At 38.8% G+C, this 26076-nt stretch overlaps 1 protein-coding gene across 3 annotated transcripts; it reads right to left on the minus strand.

Annotated features, from left to right (window-relative positions):
- Positions 1 to 2495: 2495 nt before the first annotated feature.
- On the minus strand, positions 2496 to 25839 carry STX16 (syntaxin 16). 3 transcript variants are annotated; one of them, XM_074969772.1, is made up of 9 exons: positions 25599 to 25839; positions 21157 to 21168; positions 16511 to 16618; positions 15560 to 15700; positions 14587 to 14749; positions 12875 to 12966; positions 11009 to 11152; positions 10166 to 10246; positions 2496 to 7895 (listed from the first exon to the last, which is right to left on the minus strand). In XM_074969772.1, the coding sequence occupies exons 1-9, from the start codon at positions 25731 to 25733 to the stop codon at positions 7791 to 7793; spliced, it is 981 nt and encodes a 326-aa protein (XP_074825873.1). In that variant the 5' UTR covers positions 25734 to 25839; the 3' UTR covers positions 2496 to 7790. The 3 variants fall into 3 exon arrangements, with proteins under 3 accessions (XP_074825873.1, XP_074825874.1, XP_074825875.1); XM_074969773.1 differs by lacking the exon at positions 21157 to 21168; XM_074969774.1 differs by lacking the exon at positions 21157 to 21168 and having other exon boundaries at positions 25653 to 25838.
- Positions 25840 to 26076: the final 237 nt, after the last annotated feature.

Here is a 26076-nt window from a genome sequence, read left to right on the forward strand (position 1 = left end):
AGCGACAGGCAGCCGCTCAGGCTTCCTGCTCCCCGTGTGTAAGAGGCTGGAAGAGGGGCGAGGGAGAGCGTCGCGCTGGGATGGGTTTGGAGAGCAAGAGAAATGTGTGACCTGCATCTGGCTGGGGAGCGGTTGAGCTTTTGCAGCCTTTGATCCCGGGGGGTTAAAGAGAGGCCTTTCTCTGGGGAGAGAGGATCGCAGGTCAAGAAGGGGAAACGCCTTGGATGGTTTGACCAGAAGGACAAACATCTGTGACAGCCTAAGACCACAACCAGTGATCAGTCAGCACACTTGGGCTAAGGGCGGCTGGTGGCTCCAAGAACACCCAGCCCAGAGGGTAGCTTGGGGGGGGAGGTCTGTGAGTGGATAGGACGCTGCCCCAGGAACTGTGGGGCTTTGCTAGCAGGACCTACGCCAGTCTAGTAAGTGAAGACAGAGTGATAGGGGAAGAAGAGAAACATATCTGTGGTGTACCTTCAAGGAAGAGAGGAATCATTTAGAGAGGAAGAAGGGTAACAAGATGGAAGCTAATATAAAAGAACATTTGGGGTAAATACACATTCAAACATTTCAGAGTAAAAACAGGTTGTGGACTAGTTTCCTAAAGGAAGTGGGAAAACTTCATTGCTTGGGATATTTAAATACAGGCTTGATAAAGCAACATGGCCTAGCAGAGGATGGCATACATCTAGGGGGCTTCAGCTTTTCTATAGTGGGAGAGGATCTAACTCCTATTGAGCTGGGACACCCTTCCAACACTATCTTAAGGGCAGAGTGGTCCTAGTTGTGGCCCCAGGCTGAGAAATCCTGAGCGAGATGATCTAACATGTTTTTGCATTTAATGTAACTTTCAATAAATATACTAAGATTTTTTTTAAATGGTTTACTTATACATTACAAACAGTTCACAGGGTGAAATGGAAGAAAATATACTGTACATAGTTGTTCAAAACATGAGATCCCTTGTGTTACACTCCACAGATTAAGGTAGTAATTCATATTTTGGGGAAATGAATGGAAGTTATTAGCACTGATTCCAGCTACCATCCACCTACAATGAAAAATATGCACCCTTTATAAAAGGAAGCACTCAAGTTACACATTCTTGATGGGTTTTTTGATACCTTCTAACTGATGGAAATTGTAAACAGATAAAGTGTTAATTTCATAGGTGACTAATTATTAAATATAAATGGAAAGCTGAATTTTCTTCTTTGCATTCACAAAACCATAACTAAGTATCAAACCTAAATTATGTTTATAAAGGAACATGCCAAAAACCAGAAGAAATGGCCAAACTGTGCTCTAAGTTACAGCATGTGGATTCACTAACAGGAAACAATGTTCTCCATGCTCCACTTTTAGTAGTAAACTATGTTTAAACCAAACATATTGGGGTATATTTTCATCTCTGCATATTTGGTCAGCTGGAGATAGACACAAATGGGTGGAGGGTCTACATATCAAAGAGGGAGTGGATTTATTTATGGTGGCAAAGCGGAATGTAAGTGCAAGTAAAGAGAAGACATTTAAAAAGGAAAAATTTAGGCTGAATACCAGGAAAAGCTTCCTTATGGTCAGATCTTATTAGGCTGTGGGACAGCCTCCCAAAAGGAAGTGGTGAATGCCTCACTGCCTGAATCCTTTAAAACTAGCCTGGATACAGAAAGTATATTGTAGAGAACAATCCTGCATTGCTCGGGAACGGACAGGATGACCTACTACATAGGTTTAGCGATATTACTGAGCCAGAGAACATACTCCACTAGGGATTCAATTCTATTCCAATACACATGGACAAATTATGGTGGGAGATAGGAGAAATAGGAATAAACAGGAGTATTTTGGATTTAGACATTAAAACAATCTACAATTGGAAAAGAACATTAGGTCATCTAATCCAAATTCCAGGATGTTAACATGCTCAGTAGGTAAGATTTGGAATGGGTGAAAAGCACTGATACTTAGGCTCGATCCTACCTTCATTGAAATCAATGGTAAAGCTCGCCTTGAGTTTAATGGTGCAAGATCAGGGTCTTAATCAAGGCTCTGGACTGGCTGCAAGCCTAATCTCTTTCTGAAGCCTTGTCTATGCTGTGAAAATTTCCTAAAATTTCTGCCCAGCCCCCCCGCCATTGGTTTCTAATAGCATTTGCACTGGTGTTAACAACGGTGAGAGCCCTAGCACAGACAACTAAAATCCATGGCCACTGCAATTTTTAACCTTGTGCCCATTCAACGGTGTTTATGGAATCAAGCAACTACTAAAGACTTAAATGACAGGTTTCAGAGTAGCAGCCGTGTTAGTCTGTATCCGCAAAAAGAAAAGGAGTACTTGTGGCACCTTAGAGACTAACAAATTTGAGCATAAGCTTTCGTGAGCTACAGCTCACTTCATCACTAGCATCCGATGAAGTGAGCTGTAGCTCACGAAACCTTATGCTCAAATAAATTTGTTAGTCTCTAAGGTGCCACAAGTACTCCTTTTTTAAAGACTTAAACGATTACTTACAATTCAGCACCTGGGGGGTGGAGGTGGGAGGTTGGACTAGATAACCTACTGAGGTCCCTTCCAACCCTGATATTCTATGATTCTATGAACACTGTACTGGGTTCCTTATTTTAAGTGTTTATTTTATAAATCCAAGTTTTGATCTATTTTATCTGGGTACAGGCACTATTTGGGGATCTAAATCAAGAAAATATTTTGATGAATGTGGAAAACACTCTTGGAGTTCAGGAAAATTACTATGCAAAGTAAGAAAAGTTATGTCCCTATGTTTATCCATCTGTTTGGAAAAAGGGGTGCTGAGCAGAAAAAGCCCTGACAATGCCTTAAGCAAGCACTGCTACTTGTCCCAGTCTTTTACCAAAGTTTTCTTACAATGAAACCATTAGGGATAAACAGAAGAGATCTCAAGTTTGCAAACCCCTTTGGAATGTACATATTTTACATTTAGTCTAGCTCAAAAACTAGGCTGTTAAACCCAAATTATGTTGTCAAATCATTTGCTTTTTCTTCCTCTCCCCTAAAACAATGTAATTTCTTCTAATTACAAGTGGATAAATTACAATATACACAAAATCCCAGAAGCTTTCCTCAACCAACTCATAAAGCTCTATTTTGACAAATAGAGTGTAACTTTTCATTCTGATGCCTCATGCACTAACAAAGATATACTCTAAGGACCGGTTTACATTAATACCTCTTTGCAGATTACACAGGACATGAGAGGGTTTTTTGGTAGATAAAATTATTTTACTATGTTTTCTTTAGCAAAATCAAAATGTTAACTGTTTGTCACCTCTTGTTTCCTTATGTACGGTGCATGGCTGTACTGAAAGCCAGAAGATTTGTAAAAGTTAAGCAAAACAGATAAAATTAAAGTTTCATAACAGAGTGCATACAGCAAGTATCAAACATTTCAGTTTGTTATATCCTACATTAAAAAGCCCCAGTGAACACTAAACCATTAGTCATCATTCCACTGCCAATTAGGCCCTGAGGCCTAGAAGTGGTGTTAATGCTTACATTGTGTGTTTTAAGGAGAACCAGTACACATTTTCAGTTTTTAGAGAGGGGTCAAAGTGGCACCTAATATTCTATTGACAGTAGCTTACAAGACTTTGTAGTTTTCAAACATTTAATGAAGTTTGATTCTAATAAGTTTGATTTACACTTAAATGTAGATTTGGTCATTTTTGTAAGCTTGTTTGTGTTTAAGTGGAGAATTTTAATACAAGTCAATAGGCTGGCCAAGGAGACCTGTAGGCCAGGGATGTATTCAGGACAGGTAAGGAGAGCCTTGCATTCTTGGAGAACACATTCTTGCAATGTTTATTCTGCTGGCTCTTGCAGGTGTCTGCCTTCTCAGCTAAATAGCTTTCCACATCAAGGACTGAATCCTAACACGTTCTCCCACTCTGCCCTTTGTGCCCACAGCAGATTCTGAACATATCCTGGGGCTCCACTACAGATAGGGAGGTGTCTGGAGACCGGGAAGAGGTGGACACCCCACCTGCCATAGAATACATTGCATTGGCTTTCTCCACAGCATGCAAGGGAGGTTAGAGGCATGGCCAATAGGTTGATGAGATTATGCTGATCCAATGGCCCAAATCCTCTGTGTAGGTGTAACAACTTCTGATACAGCTCACGGGCTGTTGTGGCTGTACAGCTGCTCCACAGCCTAGGTTAGAAGGGTAATACCATCCGTTTTTAACCTCCAGGAGATTAAAGACAGATTATTCCAGCCTTGCATAAACGACTATGCTTTGGCTCTGAATAAGTATCTAGGATGGATTATAATGAAATTCAGACATTTGGAATGATATAGGAAATAAAATCCTATCAAAGATCCACTCTCTCAGATAAACACAGTAACACTATACATCAGCTTCAACAATTTCTAGCTCATCATGAATTATGCTTGACAGTGTATCTGAGCTTAAACATGTCATTTGCACTGTGTATAAAATGTGCACCTCTATTTAAAATGTTCACATTTGTTAAATATTTTCTATCACTTTCATTTCAGCAATACTTATAGATGAATGCTGTCCCTTTCCTAATTTTGGCTACGTATAGTAAAGTGTTTATGCTACATGAGATTTAACATTAGTTAAAAAGAGCACTAATTTTCCAGGATCTTCTATGTCATTACTGCTTCCATTAAATTTGACAGACTACAAACACAAAATTATTTTTGTTTAAGAAACAACAAAGTAAGTGCTTAACTATTTTATTTTAGTATAAATATGTAAGAAAAATGAATAACAATTAACCAATTAATTTGGAAATGTTGTTGTTTTATTATGTCTAAATTTATCAGCTAGAATAAAACAACAAAAGCACTGGTCAAGGCAGAAATAAATAACATCTTAGAGTGAAAGTTGCAATACAGTAAATTAAATTAAAGCGGTGTTTACTGCTTCGCACCAAATGATTCAGATAGCAGTATCACACTTAGGAGACAGTAGTTGTAGTCACAATCATCAAAAAGATCTATGCCAACACTGGGGAGCTGCACACCAGCTACAAAAATAAAGAATTTTATTCTACCTTTTACAAATTGTGTGTGTGAATTTAGTGCTGGTGAAAAGTCTAGATTGGCAGTTTCTGGAGACCAAACTCATCTTTACCCAGAAAACAAATAGTGGGAGTAGAAGCAGTGCATGGATTCCCACACTGTCCCACATTTCAAGGCCAGAAGATAGTCCAGTCTCATTGGCCTATCAGTTAAGATTTGCGAAGTGTGCCAATTAGTGCCAGTTTGTGAAATGGGCCTGAAACTATCATCTTATTCCACAGAGGCGATGAATTATCCATTAGGTGGAGGTAACTAAAGGTTGTTACCAAACTTGGAACGGATTTCAACCAGTAACCTACAGGTGAATGGCTCCACATATTCCATCACCGATCCAAAGAACCATCCAGCCCCTCAGTAAATTTATTTTGCCCTATTCCCCATATCAAATAAGCATTTTCCAAGTATGAGCTCTCACTTTAATCAGCAAGAACCCCGTTAGTCCGCAGTTATCCTGAAAATGTCTGTAGTGTGTAACCCTGTGGGTCATGGTGCTGCATGCAGGCAAACTATTTGCTCAGAATTCTATCCCATTTCATAAGATACTGTGTATTAGGTAGGGTTCTGCCCTCATAAAGTCAGTCACAATACTTTAATGAACCTCCTCCCCATTAGTCTCCTATCATCTGCATGATTCATAAAGGACAAATGCTTCTCCCAACCAAGGGAGACTATTAATAAAAAGTGAAAATTAATCCAGTTCCAAGGAAGTTCCCTGGCACACTCATCTTGCAAAAGGCAGCAACTTAAGCACATGCTAGGGATTTCTCTCTTTAGCCTGCAATATCTTCTCCATTTTTAATAGAGAAAACACCCATTATTCATTATGAAGGACATCCATGTGTCTCCTCTGCCTTGTGGCTACTAACACCAATTCTTCAGTGGCATAGGGGAAGGCAGAGGAGAAAGGGGTTGGCAGGAGAGGGGAGGCGAGAATATCCACTTCATTAGTGGATCTCTTTCCATCAGAGTAAATCGGTCTGGTTTAATTTGCCATACATAACACCTAGAGATTTGGAACTGACACTGAAGTATCCCAGCAAGTAAACAGATACCCTAAACACCTTAATGACTGAAGAGCTTGTCAAACAAAGGAAAATCGATAAAATTGATAGCTAGAAGTACTTTTTAAAGGGCCATATCTTAATATTATGTCTTAGTATGCCAAGGAAGACCCATGTATGCCATCATTATTAGGGAAAGTAGGGGTTGGTGGATGGCATACATGACCCATTACAGGAAGAAAGCTGGCAAGAGTCTGTGCACGGATATGGACAGAGGATCCCAATCCCCCATGTCCAATTTTAGAATCATTATATTGTGTACCTGAGCTTCAGTGGCTTTGGGCACAACATCACTGCAAGCACAAATCGGAACAGAAAGTGCCATTAGTACAAGCTATACCCTCTTAGAGAAACCAAATATTCAATACAGAAAAGCCTTGTTAAAAATATTAAAGCAATGCCCCTAAAATTGTGCAACACTTTGGACCATATTAAACCATTAATATCCCACTGCTCAAGATTTCTCTTCTCTCTCTCCCCTGACCTACAGCAAATTGTACTGCTGCAGAATCACAGCAAGCCAGAAATCCTGCACCAAAGGTCTGATGAATGCTCATACCAGTACATCATTTTAATCATGGTCAACACTGCATCTTAAACTTGTCCCCTTACAAAGTCTGGCCTGGGCAATGACTGCACTACATATTGTACCCATATTGAAATACTTATTTAGGTTGAGTGTATGGATAGATGCACTGTAAATGTTTGGGACCACTTGTACGTGAAGACAGCCTACCATCCACTGTTGTGGGACACCTGATGGAGGGAAATAGATGAAGGATACAGGTGGCTAAATGGAGAATTTTCTTTCTATTGCACGTTTAGCTCAAACCATTAAAACTATTTTAATGTAGCTGGCTGTACTTAATATATAACCAAGAAATTTGCAATAGTAAATATCATGCATGATCTTTTTGATGAGGAAAAATTATCCCTATGATTACTTAGGCTTAGGAAGCTATTTTAATTAACTATAAATTAACTGTGTTAAATTATACCAGTGATTAACTCTTGTTATTTACACTTTTAAGTACTATCTTGATAATTACTAACGATGCAAAATCTAAATTAAGATCACAGGGGTTTAATTATGCTCTGTTTTAAGAGGTTTCTTTTTTAATAGTCAATCCAAATATATTTTTTTAAAGTTTGGAGAAAAGTAGGTGAAATCAAACAGTTAGAATTTTGTGCATCTTTTAAGGCATTTAACCTCCAAATCATAGTCCCATAAAAACCTTTATAGTTTACAAAATTGCAACATAAGACTATAAAGAACAGCACACTTTTTTGCACACAGTGAAATACTAATTATTGTACTTTCTTGTAAACTTCTACTCTTATTTTCCATAATTTTTTTAAAATACTGCACAGTATTCTTTATCCATGTTTGGATAAAGAACTGGATGACCAATTTGGTAGCATTATCAAGTGACCTGGCATTTTCTGTACAAGTTTTACAAACACCTCTGGTATCACCGAAGCATGTATTATGAAAAGAGTTCTACTGAAACATTGCACAGACTTTGTACCACTAGGGCTTATACATTCAAAGGCAACTTTCAGGAGTGCAGGTCCATCCATTCAGATTAGGAAAAATAATTACATACACACAAAAATAAGAAAATCATAGAGCTGTTACCTAGTGTGACTTTACACCAACAAGAACAACAATAAGTACAATTACTATTACAAATAAAATTAAAATGACAAACATCTTCCGATTCTTCTTCTGATATTGTTCAGCCTATAGAAACAAAAGAAAGGTAGTTAATATGTTGATTTCAGCACTGTGCAAAAGCAGACCCTGGCATGATCCAGCTTTAGTATCTAGACACCTACTAGACACGTACACTGTTTTTATGGTTATAACTTTACATTTCACATTATACTGCAAGGCGGCCATTTTGGGTACATCTATGCTGCAATTAAACACCTGTGTCTGGCCCGTGTCAGCTGAGTCAGGCTTGGGCTGTGGGGTTGCATAACCGTGGTGTAGATGTTTGGGTTTGGGCTGGAGCTTGCGCTCTGGGAACCTTCCCGCTCATGGGCTGCAGCCCGAGTCCAAATGTCTACACAAGTTCACAGCCCCACAGCCTGAGCCCCACAAACCTGACTTAGCGGACATGAGCCAACCAAGGGTGTTTAATTGCAATGTAGACATAGCCTTATAACTCAATAACTCATGTCATCATTGTACAGATTTCTTTGACTTGGTATAGATGTGCTGAAGATAAGTATGTCCTGAAACCCCATTTATCCACATTAGATTAATTCAGAGAAGAGGGAAACTTCATGTCACAGAATTTGATCTCTTGTCAATTAAACAAAGTTGGGCTGTGCTTATCTTTAGTTCTTGGAAAAGCTGTATACCCCATAGGGTGCTGTGTAAAATATTACTTTACAAAGAATAGAGGTGGCACATCTGAAAGTGTAAATGATAACTAAAATCAGAATTTTAGATTGTTTAGGTGCGGAAATTACCTAAATTGTGGACACAAATCAGGTAGTTGTGTGTACAAATGTCTCTAAGTAATAGAGCTGGTCAAAAATTCTTCAAACTTTTTTTTGGTATTATGTTAACAAAAGTGGTTTTTGAAGGAAATGAAATGTTCAAAAAAAGCTTTAATTTCCTTTCAAATGTATTTTTTGATATAACAAATCAAAATGAAAATTCTTTTTGTTTCAATAATAATATTAATGGCATCACGTTTCCAAAGTGAATTAATGCAAATCAGTTGGTGTACAGAGTTTGAAATAGCTTGACAGTTTGAAATAGCTGTGCACATTAAAGCAGAAAAGAAAACTGACAACATATGCCTTAAAGAAAAAAAGAGATCCCAATCACATTGAAAATAGCAGGCACTATCTGTTTTACAGTATCATGATGACTTGCATATATATATTTTCTGTGACTGATTAGATTTCTATCAAGTGCTTAGCTACACCTCACATCTACAGAAAACAGTCAGTATAAAATGTATATTGCACTAAGGATCCAAGCTCTAATCAGTATGTCACAAAGGGTCACAATCAGTATGTCACCCTGTGGCAGGGTCACTAACGACTATCTTTCCAGTTCTGATCATTTATTTATTTCTAGCCCATTTTGTGTAAACTGCTGGTCATTAATTTAATAATTACAGCCAGGGGATCACTGCCCTGTTTTCAGTAGTCACCAATTCATCTTTATACACAAGCAGAAAAAAGAAACTAGGTAGTAATATCTTATGCTCTTCTCCAATGGCACTTTTCTGCTGACAGTGTATCAGAAATCTGCAATATGAGAAGACTGAGTTGGCAGTATAGAGACTTGCAAGTTTCCAAAATATAATGGGCCACTGAGATTCTGAGGTTGAATATAAACCTCTCATTCCACGTTGCCAGCCATGGAAGGAGTCAATTGAACTAACAGAACAAAATCCTATATTTTTTAAAAAAAGAGAAAAAAGCCTTTTTGTATCATTTTGCTGGAGTCCAAGCTTTTCAACTACCTCAAAGCTAAGATGTCCAGAGCAGAAGCATAAAGTTGGACTAAAATCCTAGCTGATGCCACAGAAAAAAGGAAAATAACTACTGTTAGCTCCACAAAAAGCAATGCCTGCATATTAAACCCAGGCCTCAAGGGACAACATTTGCAAACTTGGGCACCTAAAATGAGGGATTTAAGTCCACAATGAGGGACCTAAGTAACTAGCCTGATTTTCTGTGTAAGCTATATGTGGCTCAGCAATTGGAAGTCAGGCCACCTGTATTTAGGTGCTCAACTATGGATTGGGTGCCTAATGCCAGGAATCACACTTGCGAATATTACCCAGTAAAGTTCCTGGTAGAGTTAGATCATAGATTTCACTTGCTGTTGCATCCACAGTTGCCACAGAGCAATTGTACGTGACAGAAGAGGCACCAGTTTTGTTTTTGTTTTTAATTTGGCCATGGTGTTTGATGGATCTTCTTAAAAATGTTAAAGAGTATCATGTAACAAAGTATATAGCATCTTAAACATCCTCTGTTTACCTTATGTAATTGTTTCAATCCCTCTTCAGTTTTTACACACGACTGCTCAACATTGTAGTCAATTCTGTCCAGAACTGTACCCTGAATAACAAACAACAGTTATAATGAGCATGAACCTGAACCTAAATAAATACTACAGAACAAATCAGTTACAGTTAATAAGAGGGTGATAAATAGGGTTCACAGAAGATAACTGATGAACTATGCAGGCTAAGCACATCTTCAAAAGAAAGAACTGGTCAAGAAAATAAAATGTTGTCTTTAAAGGAGTTCCTAGTTTGGTTGCCTAAATAATGGGACTGTTACACACCTCAAATTGTGCATGCTTTAACAGTGATCATTTCAGTTTTTAAAGTATAAATGCAGATCCAGTTACTTGTAATGACCAAGAGTTTCTTGCAACTTTAACACATTTTCATGGTCCTGGGAAATAATGTTGTACTCTTGGTTGGTTTTCTTCACCCCTGAATTCCTTGCACCATGGAAATGAACAGAAACAATGGGCATCCAAACTCTTTGGGTATATCTACATAGCAACTGGGAGGGTGCTTCCGATACAGACACACACTAGAAAAGATTGCCAGAATTTCTTTTAACATGGGCAAACATTCTTCCCTAGCCTGGAAACCATGGGGGGGGGGGGGGAGGAAGGGGGGAATATGCAAACTAGCTTGAGGCAGACACCAAGCATGGAATAGCACGGAACCAGCCCAAATGGCTGAAATTTGGAAAAAGCTGTAAGAAATTGAAAAGGGGGTCTTACAGTGAGCAGTGTCAGGCAACCTTAATAACAGGCAGTGCTATCAGCTCTGTCTGTAGTGCTGATACCATGGGTCCACACACCTGTTCCACTATCATTGCTCCAAGGTCCCTAAATATTTCATTGAGATCAGAGATTGATTGTACAATCTGGCGGATTTCTCTTTCCCGCTCTTCCACCATTAATGTGTTTTGTTCCACCAATACTAACTGGTCATCTGTAAAACCCTGTAGAAATAGAAGATTTAAATGATGAGCTAACAGTAATAACATGGAACACAAGTAGTAACAAATATAAAGCACTGTCATCCTAATGCCAGGGCCTCTTTGGAACTCCCATAGCAGCCACAGACATCGTTAAGAAAAAAAATCTTAGCGTGCAACTGTGACAGAATATGTAACAGATTTAGGGCTGCCACAAAAATTATTTGGATTGTCACCTGAATTTCTGCTAGAGATGATTTAAATCCAGCTATGCATAATTTAAAAAGAAGAAACTTGCACACCCAAAATAGACTAGCAGTTTAAATGTCAGCAGGGCATAAAAATCTGTCTGAAAGCAAGTTTGTCTGCATGTATAAAACCAAGAAAGTGGCAAAACATACATGTCAATGGTAGTAGGTATGGCCTATCTACTTAATGCTCAGTGTACAGAACATCTCATAAGGTCAACTGCTGCTAAAGTGTGTACATTACTGCAAGGATTGTGTTTGCAGAATCCTTTTGTATTACACAGACATTACTATTTTTATCTCCTAAGGCCATTCACTACAAAGCACTGTGCTCATTTTCAGGCTTTCTTGTTTAGAGGTCAAGTGGAACACTACTTTTATTATCTTGCATGGTGTCAAGTATCAGGGGGTAGCCGTGTTAGTCTGTATCCACAAAAACAACAAGGAGTCCGGTGGCACCTTAAAGACTAACAGATTTATTTGAGCATAAGCTTTCGTGGGTAAAAACCTCACTTCTTGATCTGAAGAAGTGAGGTTTTTACCCACGAAAGCTTATGCTCAAATAAATCTGTTAGTCTTTAAGGTGTCACCGGATTCCTTGTTACTTTTATTATGCTAGTTGAAATACAGTCCGCCACCTTTTCTACGAGTTTGCTGCTTAATCCTTTAGCATTGGAGGTAATAGTGTTTTGCAGTACAAACAGAGGCATACTGAGAAACACTGACACAGCAGTGATACGCAGTTCCCTGAAACACTGATGTGGGCACTTATAAGGGACGCATCTGGCATGCGTGGTAATGCTGGAGATGTGTATTGTGTCATATACCAAGTAGGTGAGGTAGAGGTGAAGCATTAAATTGGACCCATTCTTCGTATCTATGCTCCATAAGGTCTGTGCAGAAAACTTCAACTTCTTTGTCAACATGAAATAGAGCCATAGGCATTCACTCCTAATGATTGCACATTGCTACCATCCAGTTGAAGCTACTATCCTGACAACTGATGACAGTTCTCTTCAGAACCCCTGCATGTGCCCTGGGAAGATGGAGTGAGGGGTGACGATGCTGCCTCTGCAGAGCTCCTAGTCCCTAGCAGGAGAATGAGAGTTTGACTCCTGAACTCATGTCTCCCACACTTCAAAAATCAAAGCTAATCCCAACTTCCTAACATTATGGATGACAATCTGTGTTCTTCCTTTTCACCAAAAATGCATGGCATGGTACGTATTACTAAACACATCTTACCGATGATATATCAGAGCAGGAAAAAAACTTTTTTTTAAATTAAAGACTTTAACCACCTCCACCCCCATTTACAACAGTGTTTATTAGGAAAACACTAAGACAACTGGCTAGATGGAACTCCCATATGGTTTGATGCATACATCAGACACAATCTGATTTTTGATTCATTCTCATGATTCTCATATTTAAGACCACAGTAAAAAACAACAAACCTCACTCTCTAATATACTTCACTTAAAACCTATTAACTTACCCGATCATAAAGAGTACTGTCCTCTCCATCATCCATAAGCGGGACTGACGTATCAAAGAAATGCTTGGCTCTTTCTTCTCGATTTTTCATGCCTGTAAAAAGAGAAAAGCTGTGGTTGAGTATAATATTTAGATACACAAAACAGAAAGTCACTCAGATCCACTATTACCATTTTGAAATGCAACATTCTGAATGTTAATGTACTTCAGGTGAAATAATATTTTTCCAGAAGCTTCAGGAGGACACAAGAGATGTGCAGAAGAGAAGAGGTCAAGTTATTTATGCAGAGTGATATCACGCCATTAGCCAGATTTTCCTAAGTGACATGCACTGAATTTTAATCAGCATATATCGATTGCTATTTACAAAGCATGACCAACTTTCACTACACAAGATTCTGGCTAGATCAGCAACTCTTAATCATTATGTTCCATGAACTTCAAGTAATTTAGCATGCTCTAACATTCAGCATATCTAATTTAAAGTAATTTAAAAGGAGCTTTTTTTGTTGTTGCCCCATCTTTAAAAAATTATTTTATTTCTTTTTGCAGAGAAACACATTATTAGGATTGAGCAAAACTAGAGGTGATGCGTAAATACAGATACTCAAGTGATGTGGGCCCAAAAGCACTTAGGTAGATACACGCACTATGTCACCCCGCAAGTTATCTTCTAACAAAGAAATCCTCTCAGGTGCATGTCTCCTCCTAGTCATGATCCCAAACTTTACCTGTGGCAACTATAGTGCTGGGCTACAGGATGAAGAGATATTAGGCCAATATTAAGTGGAGAAGATAAAAATAAGTTGGTGCATTTGCCAAGTTACAGAATTTTGGATACTGCACATTGTATATATGATATACTGCACGTAGCATTTTGCATCTGTGTTTTCTCTCCTCTATGGCTGTTGGACATTAAAATTTATTAGCAATCAATCTCCACTTGTTGCCTACAGCTCCCACTGCTCTAATCTCTGTAGGGCACTTTGCAGTTTGGTTTTTAATTCTTGTCTTTTTGATACTCTCTTTAATTTTGGTGTCAGCCACAAATGTAATCAATTTTATTTACACCAAAGAAACACAGCTGAATTTAAACCAAAGAGAGAGATGAAGCAGCCTTGTAGCATCCTTTTACTTTTTGACTTTAGTTTGACAAAACACACCTTTGGAAGTCCTAAAGGTCCTGAATTTGGATTCAACTAGCAGCAGGCATCACTGATTGAAGACTAACAACTGCTTCATCAATGTAACAGAAGTTCTGCAGATGACTTGCAGGCAATTCACACACCACAAAAGTGTTTCACAAAACATAACTTGAGAAAGAATTAGGTAGTCGAAACTTTGATAGCAGACTAAGTTAGTCTGTACATAAGACTTCACTCATATATTTACACCTCATATATGTACTTGTATCAAGACCAAGCTAAGCATATTAACTTATTGTATAAATAAGAACAAAAGAGGCACAGTTAAGTGGTTTTGAGCACAGGACTTAGAGCCAGGAACTCCTGAATTCTACTACTAGAATTGGACAAGAATCTTAGAATTAGAATCTTGGACAAGTCACTGAACCTCTCTGTGCTTCTGTTTCCCCAACCCAGAAAATGGGGATACCACCTTCACAGCACAAATGGAATAGGGCAAAGGTGAGTATTTGTTCAATACTTTGCAGACAGAAGGCACTTAGTACTGTATGTCTTTGCAGATGCTTACGTTTGAGATAGTCAGACTGTGCATGCCTAAAGTTGGTGGATAGGTCCTGAAGGGACTGTGCTAAGGAAGACACTATGTTTCTGAGAACATGTTCTTCTTGTTCTGTACAATTACGTGACCTGCTCTGCAAGGCCTGGACTGCTCTCTGGCATCTGTGAAATAGCTGAAAAAATAATTCCCATTAGTCAAGAATAGTAAGACATTTTAATTATCACATGGCTCAAATGTTGAATGAATGACTGTAATACTTTAACATAAGGATTTTTAAAGAAAAGAAAAGTACATTGATGTCCAGGCTGTCATTTAAATGGATATAAAAACACAGCACTCAGATGAAGACTAAAATCCAAACAATTTTGCAGCTAAATGTAAATGAAAGTTTTCTGTAAACTAGATTTTGTAACTGATTAAAGGATTTGTGATTAAGCAAATGACGATATTTACTTTGTGAATAAAAAGGCATTCAAGAGAGCATGCAGGTTGTTCTGCCCAAGAACAATATTTACTCCATTCGAAAGTAATTACTTCTATTCAGAATGGCGGTTGCATATTTAGTAATACTATTTTATAACTCCTTTACAAACATGAATTACTTGAGCCTCACAATCCTATGGCAAGGGGGTTAACATCTATATTACAGATGGGTAAACTGAGGCACAGAGCAAGTAAGTGACTTGTCATCATAGAGTCAGTCATAGAGTATAAGGCCAGAAGAGACCACCAGATCATCCAGTCTGACCTCCGGTATATCACAGGCCACCCCCCCGGCCCCAGGATCTCAGTGACATAGTGGAAGAACTAGGCACAGAACCCCAAAGTTCTGGCTCAATCACCTATTCTAACCACAAGAGGGCACTGATTATCAAATGTGAACTTTATTTCAAACAAGTCAGTGCCACACCAGGATAGAGCTAAGTAAAACTGTGGCTTCGGAACTGAATTAACATCTTCTCTGAAAATATTTTATCTGCACCTGTGTGATCTCTTGGGTAGTAATTTCTATTGCATGTTCTTCTTCGCTGCTATCATCCAAAGTAGGTCTGTTTAAATATTTGTCGTGAAGACTGGCTAATTCTTTCATCTTCTGTTTAATCCTGCTGATATCATCCTGAATCTAAAAGAAATGGAGAAAGGACAGTAATGCCACAGAGGAAAAGGTTCCGACAAATATCTGATAGACTTAATTTATGTAAAGACATAATTAACAGAAGCGTGTACTGTAGAAAAACAGGCCAAATATTTTAAGCCAAAATGTACAAAGTTGGCCTCTGAGTGTGTGGTTTGTGACCTTGTTGCTCTTTTGACATTTTAACTTAGCATAAACCCTCCACCAGTACACACTGGATGGGACTATGGTGCTTTCAAAGATATAACTCCACTGGACTGGACCATAATACAGTCAGAGAATCACTCAAATTATATTAAAAACGAATAGTAAAAATCAAAAATGTAAATTTAGAATGGAACATGAAAAATCCAGATTGCATCTTCACCCATATCACATGGTGTTGTAATACAAACCAAGCATAATGGTATAAATTAAAGGGCATAATTTCAAATTGGCTTCTACCAATACAACTGTAAAGTCATAAGCCAGATGTCTGCAAGCAGCGTATTGTGCTTGTAAAGGCTGAATACCCATTTTTGTGCACATATGATGGTTTTTGTATACAGAAAAGGACGTGACTGTAAATTTTGTGAGCACATTTTCAGAGGCCTTTTTGAAATCTGTACTAGTAGGTTCAGCCTCACTTTTTACACCGTATTTCTTGCATTAGAATTTACAAAAAGACCTCACTTCAATTAACTCCTTTGTAAATTACTATTACAATAAACCTTATTGCATTAGTGTTGTCACAGCTATTTTCCCATTAAAATCCTTGAACAAGAAACTACACCCAACAATAACATGTAAGTAACTTACTTCTCCCACTCCATCAACCCATTTGGGGGGTAGCCGCTTTGTTACACAAACTGCTGCTTCGGGATCTAAACTGATCCCTGATACTAGTGCCATGCGATCATCAGCAAGCTACAAAAGGGAAAAGCAACAAATTTAAAGACAGAAAACTATGTCTATTCAGATTATATTCATCCAATTCAGGTATCTGTAATCACTGTAACTGCAACCTCCCTTAAAAAAAGCCAGCTTAACAGAGTAGTTAATGCACTCCATGTACAGTTTACTCATCCGATGAAGTGAGCTGTAGCTCACGAAAGCTCATGCTCAAATAAATTGGTTAGTCTCTAAGGTGCCTCAAGTACTCCTTTTCTTTTTGCGAATACAGACTAACATGGCTGTTACTCTGAAACCTGTCATTTGTGATGGATGCTCCTCATTTCCTGGCTTGTTTCTCACACATTAATTAGCAATGTCCTTGTGTCCTACCAGGACTCAGGAGATAGAATCCACTCTGCAACTAGCGGGCAGCCACAGTTTCCTTTCTGCTTCAAAGTTGGGACTCAGGAAGCCCTTGAGCTGGAGTAAGGGAAGTGGCCTCACTCTATGTGAGAGCTTGTTGCCACTGGACCCTTGTATTAGCCACATTTCTCTGCAGATCAGGGCCAGCCAAAAGTTTCACACTTTAAATCTTTGAAATGAAATTAATTTTTAAAAAAAATATATATTGTTTTGTAGTCTCAAACAATAGTATGAAATTTCCAAATAACGAAAGATAGTGTTTATTAGCTCCCTGTGAAGCTAAGAAAAGAAAGTTTTCCATATTCTCAGTCTCCAGGGAGTTCTTTCAGATAAATACTGTATTTGATTCATTCGGAATCTCAGATACTAGGTGGACACGGGCTAGATAAGTACCTAGATCAATATATTTAATAAATGATCACGTGTAGGGTCTTCTAGAATTGATATGAAGAAAAACTGGAGGATCCAAATCATGACCACCAGCAAGTTGGGGCAGCAAACGGAGGGCACAGGGTATAGAAATACTTTTCCAAGAAGCCCTACAGATTCCCAGGAGGTGGAGAGTAGGGCAGAGCCCAGATGTGACTTCCCCCTGGTCCAGAGCAGTGCTGGAGGTGGCAGAGGGAGGGAAGAAACCCACTCTTACTTCCACAGCCTAAGAACCCAAGTATGTTCCCCAACTATGTGTTCTCAGGGGAGGAGAAGCAACACTTGTGGGCAGGCTACCCACTCCGGGAGCCCAGATGACTCTTATTGCCACCTTCTGAGCCTTGAAAACCAGTGACATCAAGACATCTACTCCATACTTGAACACAAATCTTCTGAGGGGAGGAACCTTTGAAGCTTTGATGGCCCCCCAGCCTCAGATAGGGAGGGGACCCCCTCATCTCAGGGTATTGGGGGGATAGTTTATATTAAAAAATACTAATAATGGTAGGTAGAGAAGCAGTCTGGAAGAGGCAGGGGAGAAAGCAAAAATAAATAAAATGGTATACAACCAGGCAGTGTGCCCAGAGTCACCTTATTTGGGGTAGGAGAATTTTAATAAAACCTGAGGGGCTATGTTTTTAGGAGGCATGTTTACAATAACAAAACTAGTATAAATGATCTATACCTGTGCAATAATAAGCCAACATAAATCCATGTTATCCCTATCCTCCCTTCCCTACTCCCTTCTGCATGTTGCACTCACTTGTTGCATCTTGTCTACTTAGGCCCCAATCCTGCAGAGATCCATGCAGGGCCCCACTGACATCAACAAGGGTCTGCCTGCATGGAGCTCACTGCAACATCAGGGGCTTAGATTGTATGTATACTTGTATTTGTACAGTGCCTAGCACAACCGGGTCTTGATCCTAATTAAGGCCTCTGGGAGTAATTATAAAATAAGTAATAATAGTAGCAACCCTGGCAAGGAAATAAATAACCACATAGACGAAGCTGCCAACAGAAATGCTGTTAGAAGAAAACAACCTCAAAACCATTTTGTACGTACCGGTAATTACATTAACTCTCATAGTGAAAGTAAGCCTTGAAAAAGTGGCCCGCTAACATCATAGCATGTTCTCTAGAACAGCACAAATACAAAGAGGAAAAACAGCCTGTATATATCACAATTCATAGGAGTCAAATAATTTGAATGATAGAAGAAGACGTTTTAATAGGTGTCATGATATAGAGTTCAATGTTATTGGGAGCTGAAGTATATTAATTTATTTATATTAGTGTTGTAAACGTTTTAAAATGAGGGTGTAGTACACTGAGGAGAATTAGATAGTATACTTGAAAACAGAGTGTGGATTTCATTAAAACATACCATGACTGCAACCAGATTTGAAAAGTTGAAAGGTTTTAAGGGAAAGAGAGAGAGAATTAATAATAAAGATTATCTGCAGAGTTGCAAATGCTTACAGTAAGTGTGCAGGAGCCTTATTTTCCAAATCTTACTGTTAGGCGTAGGTCAAAAAAATTTCACTTTACCCTCAAGAGGCATCTAATAAAGCCTTAATATACAACAAAAAAGCTAAAAAGAGCATAACATCTTTGCTCAGTCTGGCAAAGACTAAAGGCCCAGTTTTGATGTCAGATATGCTGATGCATTATATGCTGTTATAGGATTTGACATCATTAATGATGAAATACATTTGTTTATCTTGAAGCAGAATTGTGTCCTTAAGGTGTGGAGTGGGTGGAAGGAAGATGGAACATTTATTTCCTTACCCTAGCAATCTCTTAGTGCCCTCCCTGACACTCCTTTTTACTGCCCAAAAGCTAGTAACAACAGAAGAATCTTAAACTGATTTAGACACATAGAACAAGGTACTGTATATACTCGTTCATAAGCCGAATATTTTTGGTAAAAAAGTGACGCATCAAAGAGCGGGGGTTGGCTTATAAACGGGTCTACACCAAAATTTGATGATATAAAACTCTATGAAAATCATTGAATTGAATATCTAATACATTGTCGTTTTGTCTACCTGGTGTGTCTGCAGGCATGGAGCCCCTCAGTTCTCTGTGGCCATGGTTTGCTGTTCCCAGCCAATGGGAGCTGTGGGAAGTGGCACCACTTCCCGCAGCTCCCATTGGCTGGGAATGGCAAACCGCGGCCACCGGGAGCTGAGGGGCTCCATGCCTCCAACACTCCAGGTAAACAAAATGTCCCAACCCGCCAGAAGCTTACCCTGATGGGCCAGGAGCCGAAGTTTGCCAACCCCTGAAATATAGAGTCGGCTTATGAAAGGGTCATACAGTTTTTACCATTTTTCCTTATCCATCTTGTGGGGGGGTCAGCTTCTAAACGAACTGGCTTATGATCGAGTATATACGGTAGTTTACCTGGATCCGTTCTTTTTGCTGAGTTAGCTGCTGTAACCTCAGTATTTTTTATATGCAATTGAAATAACTTGTAATTAAAAAGGGAAATGATCACAGGATGTAGTTACACCAGTAAGGCTCATTACAGCTCTGTATAAACAAGAAAACTCTGAGGTAAGGCTGATAGTACAATAAATAACGTAAACCACTTCATACTTCTATAGCACTTTCATTCTGAGTACCTTAGAAGGAAAACTTTAACTCACAAATCCCTTGAAGTAGTAGCCTAATATAACTGATGGGTAAACAGGGGCACTGAGAGGTTAAATGATTTGTCCACAGAAAATTTATAGAAGAGCTCGAAATGAGACCTAGGTCTCTTGACTCCCAGTCCTGTGATCTACCTACTAGGCCATGCTTTCTAACTTAATTCACTCAGCCTCCTCTCATTTCCACTGAAGTACTGCTGCAACGCTCTGCTCCAGCTACAAACAGAAACACTCCGCTTTTTTATAGGACATTGAACAAATAACAGAATGGATTTATTTTATAATTAAATAAAGAAGCACGAATGGTATCTGATAATTTACTTTACATTAAGAAAAAGCTAACTGAAGTACATTTTCTTCAGTTCATTTTCTGTGGGTTGCATTTTGAAGTAGGTTGCTGTGCCTATACAAATGGATTATACGTGATTGCAAAGGCAAGATTTTTCAAAATGTCAAGTAAACCGGAGATGTCACATTAGAGAAATCCCACCAACACTACTTTGTGTGAGCAGATGGCAACATGTATATTTTGTAGCTGTGCAGACAATCAAAAACTGTGCAAATTAATTGTTTCTAGTGTATAATGCTTTTCTCATTTAAAAGTTTAAGCTTTGAAGATCTGTTGATAATAGGGATACTCCCAAAGGCCCTATTGCTGCAAACATTACTCGGCACACTGCTTAGTCCATTGAAACCTAAGGGACTACTCACAGTAATAAGCCCTATGCCTGCTATAGTTTACAAAAGCAGGAACAACATTTAATGGTTTCACTGTATAAAGTTTTTATATGTAGTGTGTAACAGTGTAACAGCAAATCTGGACAGTTTTATGTAAGTATATAGTAATACTGTAATGTGACTACCCTGAACATCAAAATGTCTCATGAAAGCTCTCCTTCACGCTAATGAAAACACTGCCTCATCCTTGTATTGTGAAAAAACCATCAGTGATCTCACACTGTTAAATCTAAAAAATTAACAGTAAAAAGAAATGAGTGTTCTAACTAATCATCATCTATATTGGATGCACCATGGTGGAACAAAACATAAAAAAAACAATACCTCATCCAGCTCCTGATATGATTGGTTGATTCCATCAGCCCCATCCATTTAGGGACAGCAAAAGGTAAAAGAGAGAGAGAGAGAGACACACAGGACAGAAATAGGGTACAGTCAGTTGAGAAAATCCTGAAACTTTATTTTTTTAAAATTGACAGTTTACCGAGAAAAAAAACCAAAGAGGCTCTTAAAACAATAACGACTAATAAAATACAGCATTCTCAATGTATCTACATAAGCATTTAGTCTGGTGCACAAAAGCACGTTTTTCTTTAAAAGTTATTTCAGTAGTTTTCTGGTAAACAGGAACACAATTTTTGTTTAAAAAAAATCAAGAAAGTCAATAAATTGACTTAAATACAATATATGATTTCAAATACCAACTATCAGATAGAAGAATTGCTATGTAAAACATGTTTAATGTGAATTGAATGTAGCAAGGATCATGTGCTCATGCTATTCAAAATCCAGGATAAATTTTGACACATTCAATTCAAGAAAGAGATTGGAGGACCTGTACGCATTTTGGTTTGATATTTTTATTAGGCAAAGCTTGAAAAATTGACTCAAGACACACATTTATTGATAAGCATCCCAGTCACCTTAAGAAGACATAGGGAAGAGCAAAAAAAAGCCACACCAAAACACCAAAAGATGAAAGATTTAGTTTAGTATACTCTAGTTATCAAATAATGTTATTGTCCTTATAGTTGAAAACCATATAAAAGACTAGCAACTACAATATATTTGCGACTTTACCAGTGAAACCACTGCGTTATCTTTGTATAGTGTATGAAAAGGGGACCAGAAGGATCATTGAAAAATTAATAAAGCAAACATTACTTTTAAAGCAAGGACAAAATGCTTAGAGGTAAAAAGGTGTCTCATGTTACACTTAAATACTTCTTATATTTACATACTCAGCTTTAGAAATAAAAAGTTATTTAAGAATGCTAAGGACTTAAACTTTGCCCGAGTATTTAAAATTTCAGTTGCATTGATCCAATGACTGTCAGTATCAGAAGGCTGAACTATTCTAATGCAGGATAAAAAAAGTGAACTTTTTACAGCAATTTCTAGTACTCATGAAGGGTGGTAGACCAACAACCCTGGAACCTGTTTATCCAAAAACAAGATAAGGCAAGGTAGTGACAATTAGGCTTTGTCAACCTGCCAGCGGGCTTCATCCCTGCTCTGGAGGCCTATGTTAGGGGAGGAAAAGGCAATTTGCATAGATGTTATACGGATAGGTGTAGTTATAGGCACCCCAGACAAATATATGACAGATAGCTCGGTCTATACAGTTTTTGGATTTCCTGCTGAGACTAACCTGGATTTAACTAAGTAGCAATTATGGAACAGACACCTGTCCACTAGGAATTAGGTCCAACTATTAATTCATTTCACACAGGGCAACAAAGGCCTGGTCTACACTGGGGGTGGGGGTTGGGGGGAATCGATCTACACTAGACGTGATAAATCGATCCCTGATAGATCGATCACTACCCGCCAATCTGGTGGGTAGTGTAGACATGGCCAAAGAGACATGAAGCTTTTCAATCTCTGCCAATGCTGATTGCATTTACATGAGCACTTGACAAAACAGCTTTTTATTCCATCAATGCTAGTAAAGGCTTTGAAAATGTAAAGCTGTAAACAAGTGCTAAGTATTACAAACCCATTACCCTTTCAATGGATACTGAATTTGATTGGTCAGTTGCTTCTATGCCTGTTTTCATGATCAGTAACATTTCTAGGTAAATATTAAAATTTTAGAATGTCTAAAAAAATCCTGGTGATTTAACAACCTCTAATTATAATCTGCACAAATACAATTTTAGAAAAGCCAAATAGAGTGCCAGAATAAAGTACATTTAAAATATATTACTAGGTGTGACCTTTACTATTCTATAAATGTAATTTCAGAAGTAGCTTGTACAAAGATAGGTGGAAAAAAGCTAACCATGAACAAAGATTAGTCAATGGTAGCTCCCAGGTTGAAATGGAATTTATAACATTAAGTACCGTTTCTCTTTACAGAAAATGCACTAATGAAAAGCAACAAAGAAAGAAAGGAGGACCCATATGTTTACTGGAGGCTTTTCTAAATAAATGAGAAGATTGACCTTAAGTGGAAATAGACAGAGACAATTTTATACTAACGTAGTTTCAGTTACCAACCAGAAAACTACTTGGCTGGGCGGTCAAATGGGGTGCTTCGTTACTTACTGAAATCCAATTTTTAAAACTCAATTCAAATTGGCACTGTTTATGTGCATTTACAAAATCTTCTCTCTCTCTTTCGATAATTATTTCGTAAGTGATTTCAAAGCAACACTGGAATCTGAAGTTTTCCGTCATAGTCTGACCAGACCAAAATTTACAAACAGCCACAGGTATAGAGTTTGTCCTCTTGCACTTGAGGATTATGCTTGGTGGTATCTGCACTATGTATTATAACCACTTTGCAATAGAATACAAACAACAAAAGCTATAAAAACCGTTAGAGAAGAAAGAGAAAACAAACAGTAAGATATTAAGGAGAAAAATGGAAGGGCTTCTCCTTTCATATTTAAAACATCCAAACTGGAACTACAGCAATATATCTATATAAAATATAAATAAAATAACTTGCTGTATGTATAAATTACCAATGGAAAGAACACACTCCAAGCCCCAATCTGGCAAACTGATGAACAAGGGTGGACTCCTGTGCCTGCAGAGTCCAATTAGCTTCTACATTTGCTATTATACTATGGAGTATTTTCAAGTAGCTGAAATAATGTTTAGCTGAAAAAAATGTACAGAGTTTTGTGTGCTGGATTTTTTGCATACTTAGCTGTATATATAGCAGTGGAATGTGGCTTTATTAAAACAAGTGATTAAATTTCAGAATGGAAAAATAGCAAAGCTTATTCCTACTAGGGAAAGAAAAATTGAATGACCGATACATAACTAAACATGTCAAATCACTTATGGCCCTGATCTCACCTGCAGATGTGCTAATGAGCACATCTGTGCCTGCATGGTGGCCCGCTCTAATTACATCTTCTTGCAGGAATGGTAGCTATAATACAGACTTCATACAATGAGTTCAATTTTGCGATCCTTCCTAAAGGATTCAACAGGGGCTTTGCCTGTGTGAGTCAGTATTGGACCCTTTATGCATACGTACATGTTCTTTAAAACAAGGAAGAATCAAACTATGAACTAAAAGTGCACCTGGATTCAGACTGACTTGAAGATATAAAAAGCTGAGTGGCCGCAAATGGTTTTAAAACTAGAAAAATGTTATTTGATTATTGCTTTTGCTTAAATTGTTTCCTTGCTTTTTTCATCACTCTATGTACAACTGGAAAATAGATGTTTGCACTCGCTAAGATAACAGAGCTAGTTACTTTGGAAGTTCAAAGTCCTAATAAAATTCAGCTTTTAGATTGCTTCTGGATGACAAAATCCCTAAAGGGAATGGTAATTTTTTGGGGTAGCGTAAAACAGAGGCAAACAAACACTGGTTGTGTGGACAATTATAAGCCATCTTACTTCCTTTTTCTTATACTTTCACTAAGTGTAATTATGTGATGGTATTTTCAGAATTTGGAGATTGAATCATGGTAAATTTGGAATGCACCTATTGATCGAACAACTTCTACAACAAGAAACAACAAAAACATCTGTCAGCTCTAGGATGCCATGTTACATCAATTTCAAAAGGCATTCATGCATTTCATTTTAACAAATTTATGACACCATGATACATATGCCTCTTTTTTCCTTAATTAAAATATCAGATACACATTGAAGAGAGCACAGTCATTCATTTTACTTTGGAAAAGGGAAAAAAAAGAGATACCAGCAACTTGTCTCAAAGTAAGAAAAGGTTAAAACTATGGTGGTAAACTGCATTATAGGTTTTAACAGTGCCCACAACAAAGTGAGAAAAAGAGATCAGAATGAAAAGATAGCTTTGTTCCTTTCACCTGGGAAGGGAGATGGGGTTGGGAGAAAAAGGAGCGACAACAACTTAATGTCTAATAATAATGTGAAGATATTTAAATAATAAAGTTTATTATTTATGGAGCAAATAGACAAGATCAGTATAAGAGGAAAGATCTATTCTATTCATTTTAGATGGGGAGAGGACAGCGGGAGGGAGAGGTGGTGTTAGAAGTGTGGGACAAATGGAAGGTGGGAGATGGGGAGAAAGGGGGAAAGAGGTAGTAAGAGGAAAGGAGATGGGAGGAGGGAAAATATAGGGTGAGGAGAGGAAAGGGGAGCAGGGGGAGTTTAGGGGGGGGAAGGTGAGGCAAAGGAGCGTACGGGGGAGAGGAGATGGGGTGAAGAGAGGACGGAAGAGACAAGAACACTTGCTGTCTGACAGTCCTAAGCAGATGGCATTAGAGCAGCAAGTGTGGGATACAGTAGGATGAAGGGAGGAGACTCACCGCAGCAGCCATGCTACGTGAATTCAGAGGGCTGGAGGAGCTGTAACTACTCACTTGCTCGGCCAGCAGCTGCCGGTTTTGGATCGCGTTGTTCCGCAACAACAAGAACGCGTCTGTTAAACGCCGGGTGGCCATGGCTCTACTTCTAGGGCTCCCCTGGACTCCCCGCAGAGCTGTCACGGGACCCCTCGGCACCCCCAGGGGTCCCAGCCCCCAGCCCTCAAGGGCCCTCCCTGCACTCCCAGGGGCCCCAGCCCCGAGTCTTCAGCTCCCCCCCGCACTGCCAGGGGTCCCCGGATTCCTGGACTCCCCTTCGGCCTGCACGGGACACCCCGAGCCCCCCAGTGGCTTCTCTACCTAAGGACTCCCAGGTCAGCCTTGTGCCCTGAGCATCCCTCACCCCCTCGCAGGGAGCCCCGGAGCCTCCCCCGCTGTCCCAAGGCGCCCCCCCCGGGGGGGGGCTGGCTCTCCTAGGCCT

The sequence above is a fragment of the Natator depressus genome, chromosome 13 (genome assembly GCF_965152275.1).
Source record: "Natator depressus isolate rNatDep1 chromosome 13, rNatDep2.hap1, whole genome shotgun sequence".
In the NCBI taxonomy this organism is placed as follows: domain Eukaryota; kingdom Metazoa; phylum Chordata; order Testudines; family Cheloniidae; genus Natator; species Natator depressus.

What these genes read in the sequence shown, in the direction of transcription:
- STX16 (XM_074969772.1), bottom strand. Translation starts at nt 25,733, where the DNA reads ATGGCCACCCGGCGTTTAACAGACGCGTTCTTGTTGTTGCGGAACAAC. An exon ending in GGGTTGATGGAGTGGGAGAA is followed by an intron (nt 15,701 to 16,510) that starts GTAAGTTACTTA and finishes CATTTCTTTTAG; the next exon opens with ATTCAGGATGATATCAGCAG. An exon ending in GAGCAATGATAGTGGAACAG is followed by an intron (nt 10,247 to 11,008) that starts GTGTGTGGACCC and finishes TTTGTTATTCAG; the next exon opens with GGTACAGTTCTGGACAGAAT.